This window comes from Anarhichas minor, unplaced genomic scaffold (genome assembly GCF_050575085.1).
Source record: "Anarhichas minor isolate MPS153535 unplaced genomic scaffold, ASM5057508v1 ptg000063l, whole genome shotgun sequence".
Taxonomy (NCBI): Eukaryota; Metazoa; Chordata; class Actinopteri; order Perciformes; family Anarhichadidae; genus Anarhichas; species Anarhichas minor.
The window spans coordinates 172,161-179,170 of NW_027466509.1; the positions used below are offsets into that span (position 1 = coordinate 172,161).

General features: G+C 46.8%; 1 protein-coding gene across 6 annotated transcripts in view; it reads left to right on the top strand.

Annotated features, from left to right (window-relative positions):
* ppp3cca (protein phosphatase 3, catalytic subunit, gamma isozyme, a) overlaps positions 1-6,449 on the top strand; it is a 29,567-nt gene extending 23,118 nt beyond the window's left edge. For 2 of the 6 annotated variants that reach the window (XM_076078138.1, XM_076078141.1), the window contains exons 13-14: positions 931-957; positions 2,743-6,449. In XM_076078138.1, the coding sequence (XP_075934253.1) occupies positions 931-957; positions 2,743-2,903 (188 nt within the window). In that variant the 3' untranslated portion in view covers positions 2,904-6,449. Of the gene's footprint in view, positions 1-930 lie in introns of all 6 variants that reach the window. The other 4 variants (XR_012947630.1, XR_012947629.1, XM_076078139.1 and 1 more) reach the window with 4 other exon arrangements.
* The last annotated feature ends 561 nt before the right edge of the window (positions 6,450-7,010 follow it).

Consider the following 7,010-nt stretch of genomic DNA (forward strand, 5'->3'; position numbering starts at 1 on the left):
GCTGCGGGCCGGCTGTTTGGGGGGAGGTCACCCTGTCACCTGGAAGTGGCCACTGGCCCTCTGATCTAAAGGTCGGCGCCTGGTCTCGCCCGTTGAGAGGACATGCTGGGGAGTCTGTGCCGCGCTGGAGTCTGTACAGAAGTTGCGGAGCAATTGAAGGAGAAAACCACACGTCGCTAACCTTTTGGGAGAATGTCATTGTCCGTGTCCGCTCCCCCAGCCACAGCTTTCACATCAGTCGGTTTGAACAAAGGGAGGGCAACTGATTGTGTATTTATGTCCACCCCTCTCGATTCTTCACTTTGTTAGCTGCTACTGTACTACTGCTGATATTGTGCAGGGGGGGTAAACATCTGCAGGCCGCTATCCCAATACAGCTCTCAATCATCTTGAAGGCATAGCCATTTCTCTGAGAAATCACACTCCATGCACTCAGATGATTTTCTACATTTGGATATTGAATTCGACGATACACCCGCACATCCAATAAGAAGTGAATTTGTCCGTTTTTGTCATCAAATAGGAAGAGTTCTGAAGTTTCAAACATCCTTTTCAAAGGAGAAAAGTTAATCAAATTCTGTTAATGAGGCTGTGAGGCTGCACTGTACACATGTGTCGCCTCGGCCTTAGACTCTTAGTGCTCACCCAAATCCCCCCCCCCTCCGGCTCTCCACTCCTAAGTCCTCGTGACCCTTTAACACCAACACCATCTTAACCCTCCAGCAGGCTTCTTCTCTCTGACCTTCCCACCGACTAACACGTGTTGATCAAGGGTGAATTTCTTTCCCTCCATAATGACTGTGCCACTTGTGTTGGCCTGTATTCTGCTGTCTGTTTACCGTTTGACATTACTGTTTGACTACTTTGCTGTCTCTGATGACCCCCCCCCCCCCCCCCCCCCCCCCCTTTCTTCGACTCTCTTTAACGTAGCTACGATTGAGGCAGCTAAAGCACAAGGTACGCATGGCTGTCAGGCTCAAATCTCATTACTTTGTTTTGTGTGTGATGTTCACCGTTTACCTTTAAAGTGTTTACAAGTGTCCCACTGTCTCTCTCTCACTGACTGTTGTATCACTGTAGATTACCTAATCGCCGGTTGCTCTTGCATTGTCAGTGTCTGTCGGATCGCGCTGGTTCTGTCACTGTAACATGTTATGTACTCGGTGGCAGAATAAAAGAATCATAGATTATATATGAAAATATGAACATGTCACAAATTGAAAAGAAGCTTGTGTACGACTAAAACTACTACAGCAAACTGTTTTGGGAGCAACAGTTGCATGAGACGGTGTGAATGCATTTAAAGAGGTGCTTATTCATATTTCCACCAGTCTTAGTTGAACCAGTCTGGAGTCGGTCTATGCTGCAGAAGAGCTGGTTATGTGTATCGGGTTTGGGACGCGGCTTGCTCCTTGTTGACAAGGATTTCCCGGCTTTGGTCACAAGGGACTTTTCCTGCCAAGTGTAGCTCCCCACACGGAGAAAAGCTCGCTAAGACCCGACTAAGATAAGACCGGGGACGTCCCTGCCGGGGACATTTTCAGAAGCTAATCCTGTTACACCGTTGGGCTGTTGCTACACTGTCTGCCCCTTCTGCTTGAGACTGTATCAAATACATAAATGTAAAATATTTAGTCCTATCAATAGATATGGGAGTACAGTATAAGCTCACAGGCAGAGTGCACAGTGTGTTCAGGCAGAATAACTTAAAGCAGTGCTTCCCAACCTGCTCTGTGTATGACACTATGGAATTGTCAGTTATTGGGTTGGTTTTAAGTTCATTCTGAGTTTTAACTCATTTCAACTGTGTATCATTACTTTAAGCTATCTAGCTCTGCTTTTTACTTGTCACTTTTAGCTTATTATTCTTACTGTTTATTCTTTACTTTTAACTAAGTATTTAAGTACATTTTGGCTAATAATTGATCTGTTCATTCGTTACTTTCAGCTTATTTTTTTAGGCTGTTTGTCAAATTATTCAAACTATTCAAACCGCTTTCACGCCATTGACTTTAAACCTGTTATCTTATTATTTTAGCGATAGATCTCAGTCTGTGTTCTTGCTCACTGCTTGTCATCACTTGTCTGAGAGGTGAAGCAGCTGAGCTGTGACACAGTGAAGCTACGCTAGCTTCACAGGCTAGCTGACTTATTAGGACTATTTACTGAAGGGCAGCATCACACACATCTCTATTTCTATTTGGATGTTTAGTTTTCTCTCAAACACCAATATGTAAATATATCTCTTTGATCAAATTGAATATTTTTGAGCTACTCCAAAATCTTATCATGTTCCCATGGCAACTGCAGAAGTAGCCTCTGTTGGGAATCACTGAGCTCACGTGTTCATGTCCCACATCTCTGGTTGTGCAAGAGTACCCTCGATGTGCCTCTGAATGTTGATCCACCTCTATGACCCTCCCCTGGGCGTGTCCATCTCACCTTTGGATTGATCATTGAAATGATTGAAGGTATTTCTGAACACGTCTCCTTTTCATTTGCACACATTTTCTGGTTTCCTCGGCTGTTTCCGGACTTTACGTAAGTCTACCAAGTGTGAGGTGTTGTACTGTTCTAGCTTAGGAGGCGTTGTTTACCTGTGCATGTGTTCACTGGTCGTCCGTACTGTGCTAGGCTCACACTGTGTTTTGTGCTCATTACATTCAATTCTACAAGGAATCCCTTTTGACTTTCTGAAGGTTCAGCCTCTGATCTGATTGTTCTTATTTGGTGTCTCTTCAGCCATTCAAGGCTTCTCTCCCACGAGGAAGATTCGTAACTTCGAGGAGGCGCGCGGCCTGGACAGGATAAACGAGCGGATGCCGCCGCGCAAAGACAGCCAGCAGCCTGACGGCACCACCATCAACAGCAACACCTCCAACAAGAACGGCACTGACGGATAGGCAACCCACATCCCCCCTTCACCGCTCCCCCTCTCTTTCTGTCTCCTCCTCCCTCTGTCTCCTCCTCCCTGTCTCCTCCTCCCACTGTCTCCCCCTCTCTTTCTGTCTCCTCCTCCCACTGTCTCCCCCTCTCTTTCTGTCTCCTCCTCCCTCTGTCTCCTCCTCCCTCTGTCTCCTCCTCCCTGTCTCCTCCTCCCACTGTCTCCCCCTCTCTTTCTGTCTCCTCCTCCCTCTGTCTCCTCCTCCCTCTGTGTCCTCCTCCCTGTCTCCTCCTCCCACTGTCTCCCCCTCTCTTTCTGTCTCCTCCTCCCACTGTCTCCCCCTCTCTTTCTGTCTCCTCCTCCCTCTGTCTCCTCCTCCCTCTGTGTCCTCCTCCCTGTCTCCTCCTCCCACTGTCTCCCCCTCTCTTTCTGTCTCCTCCTCCCACTGTCTCCCCCTCTCTTTCTGTCTCCTCCTCCCTCTGTCTCCCCCTCTCTTTCTGTCTCCTCCTCCCTCTGTCTCCTCCTCCCTCTGTGTCCTCCTCCCTGTCTCCTCCTCCCACTGTCTCCCCCTCTCTTTCTATCTCCTCCTCCCACTGTCTCCCCCTCTCTTTCTGTCTCCTCCTCCCACTGTCTCCCCCTCTCTTTCTGTCTCCTCCTCCCACTGTCTCCCCCTCTCTCTGTCTCCTCCTCCCACTGTCTCCCCCTCTCTTTCTGTCTCCTCCTCCCACTGTCTCCCCCTCTCTTTCTGTCTCCTCCTCCCACTGTCTCCCCCTCTCTCTGTCTCCTCCTCCCACTGTCTCCCCCTCTCTTTCTGTCTCCTCCTCCCACTGTCTCCCCCTCTCTTTCTGTCTCCTCCTCCCTCTGTCTCCTCCTCTCTTTCTGTCTCCTCTTCCCTCTGTCTCCTCCTCCCTCTGTCTCCCCCTCTCTTTCTGTCTCCTCCTCCCTCTGTCTCCTCTTCCCTCTGTCTCCTCTTCCCTCTGTCTCCTCCTCCCACTGTCTCCCCCTCTCTTTCTGTCTCCTCCTCCCTCTGTCTCCTCCTCCCTCTGTCTCCCCCTCTCTTTCTGTCTCCTCCTCCCTCTGTCTCCCCCTCTCTTTCTGTCTCCTCCTCCCACTGTCTCCCCCTCTCTTTCTGTCTCCTCCTCCCTCTGTCTCCTCCTCCCTCTGTCTCCCCCTCTCTTTCTGTCTCCTCCTCCCACTGTCTCCCCCTCTCTTTCTGTCTCCTCCTCCCTCTGTCTCCTCCTCCCTCTGTCTCCCCCTCTCTTTCTGTCTCCTCCTCCCTCTGTCTCCTCCTCTCTTTCTGTCTCCCCCTCTCTTTCTGTCTCCTCCTCCCTCTGTCTCCTCCTCCCTCTGTCTCCTCCTCCCTCTGTCTCCTCCGCTGATCTTCTGCCCGCCCACAGTCGGCGGGAAAGAAGGCGGACTAATCGGTTGATACAAACGAAAGGAAGCGACTGTGCTGGGAAACCACTTCCAGCTGCTGAATAATATATATATCTATATATATCTTGTGTTATCTGGGGGAAAATATGTATTAAATATATTAGATATATTGTTTAATGGCAACAAATCATTCACTGAAGACATTTTGCAGTTCAAATTAAGTCCTAACTTATACATGTCAAAGTGATGAAAAAGATAAAAGGATCATTTGATAGACCTGAGTTGGTACAGATAGATGCTGCTGCCTTTGTTATCCAGAAGTTTTAGTCACTTTAAGTTGTTCTTTTATTGTTCTCCGTGTGTTTGGGGAACATTTGAAGTAGGAATACTGTCGACTCAACGGCCTTGTTTGGATCTTGTCAAGATGTTTTTGGCCCTTGAGGTTCTACACAGTGCAGTGTTCGCTTATATGTGCGTCAGTCGAAGGATTAATGATGCATGTGTTGAGAGGGGACAAAAGAATAAGGGAAGTAAATGATATCAGGACAATTATCACAAATTCATATTTTATACTTGAAAAAGGGAATTTAATGAAGACTTGTAGTTCTATTTATACATTTTACACAAAACTTTGATGAATCCCCAAAGATGCTGAGTGTATTTCTGTTCAGTATTTTCTCTCTGTGTTCTAATGAATGAAACGTTCACAGAAATACTTCTATAAAGTGAAGGCTTGTTGCTTCCCGTGCGATGGTAGTTGCTGGTTATGACTTGTATTCACTTTGATGGCAACTGGGATGTTCTCGCTCCGCTAAACCAAAAAAAAGGGATAGACAGTACAGCACGACTTATTCTATCAAAACAAGCAAGACCTGCCAATACTCCCGCGTCCCGGTCGGAAGCACTGGAGTTGAGCCCGACTCTCCGGGGTCGAGCACGGCGCACGAAGAGTACGGCACGAGAAACCAAAACCCACAAAGGTTTTTCTCTTCAGTTGTCTTTTCTTTTGGACTAAAGAGGACATGTTTGCTCAGAAAGTAGAGGAGCTGCGCTGTCCTCGAAAACAGACTTGATGCTTATTATTGCTTCAGTGTATTTAACAGAATTTTGTCAGTATGATTCGTGTTTTATTGTCGGACACTTAAAAAAGAAAAAGTGCTCTGGGGCTTTTTATTTATTTTTTCTGAAGCTGTATCAGTATCTCCATCTACTGTTGGTTATACAGAATGCAGATGTGTTCTTGAATTGTGACAAGCGTGCGCATCGCACGAGGGAAATGTTTGACATGCAGTGAGATGACGCCGCTGTGCCCGGACACAATGGACTGAGTCGTTCCCTCGTCAGGGATCTATAGAAGGTATCGCCACACTAACGGCTGTCTGTCGAGGCCTAAAGACTACTGTAATCATCTCAACCACAGCTGACTCATACATACAGTATATATTACTTTTGAAACCCGTGGTCGCACCGTGATGGGGGACAATTAACGCTCGCTGGTGTGCACGCTTTTCTGCTCCGAAGTGTTCAGCCATCCACCTCCACTCCTCCTCACAGGCACTCCCGACCCTTTAAGACGTGCTTTCACTGAGACACGCGACCAACTCAACCGGTGCTTCGACACACCTGACTGTAATTCTGTTCTTTTTGTCATTCAAAAAGAAAAGGTGGGGAAATAACCGTTACGATTTGCCACTCGCTTGTGAATTTACCTTTTTTTTGTATTTTCAAATGAGGCTTTTGCGCTCGTGTGCTATGCCACCGTGGCCACACGTCAAGGTGTGTGTGTGTGTGTGTGTGTGTGGCGAGACTTTCAGTCACACATGATTTTTAAAGATTCAATGTCCGTAACATTAATCTTGATATCCTTAACATTTGCAAAATCTTGTTGTTTGCCGTTACGTTCAGTAGGCTTCTGGGAAAGCTCCCTAAAGATGAAGTATTTTGGTTTTGTTTTAAAGTTGAGGCTTTATTGGGTGAGCCGTACAGTATGCTGACCTCCTGTTAGGTCCTATTACATATCTCGCAGAATGTAAAAAACGTTATTGTTCATTAAGAATCTTATAATAGCTGTAAAAAAGGGTGGAAACAAAAAAACAACTGTACCGTATTTGTCATGCGAGGCCATGAAATCTTTTACGTAGATGTATCACTTGAAACAAAAGAATAAAATTCAAATAGTTTTATTTGACTCGTCTTGGATGTCTGTTATTATTTTACCTTATGCTTCTCTATATGATGTTCAGAGTGTTACTATCGCAGCAAACCACTGTTTGTAATGCGAAGGTAGTAGTATAATGTCTACCTGTGTTGTAATACAACTTTCTGTGTGCTTTGTTTATGTAGCCAGCATGTTAGCGCGTGCGCCCAACTGGCTAGCTCGCGGTTGCCGCTCTGCACTGCTCTCATACGGCGAGGATAACGTCCTGTTCTGTCGTTGCAGCCCTCCGGTTTCCCCCTCAGGTAAACACTGTCAGCACTGTTGCCCTCGTTTGCACTGTTAGCGCTCTTAGCACCGCTAGCTGCGAGCCGCCTGCTCAGCCGCCACCACGTTGAGAGCTGTGTGGAATCGCAAGATTTGCTCTGAATCTTGTATTTAGCTCTATTTAAGCTGCATCAGATTATTTTGAACTTTAGAGCCTCCAAATAAAGGTCTCTGAATTTTGATTGCCTCTTTATAAAGGTGCTGCAGGAATGAGTCCTAAAACACAGAAATGATTTCGCATTTTTTACACTTCCGGGCTCTAGTTTT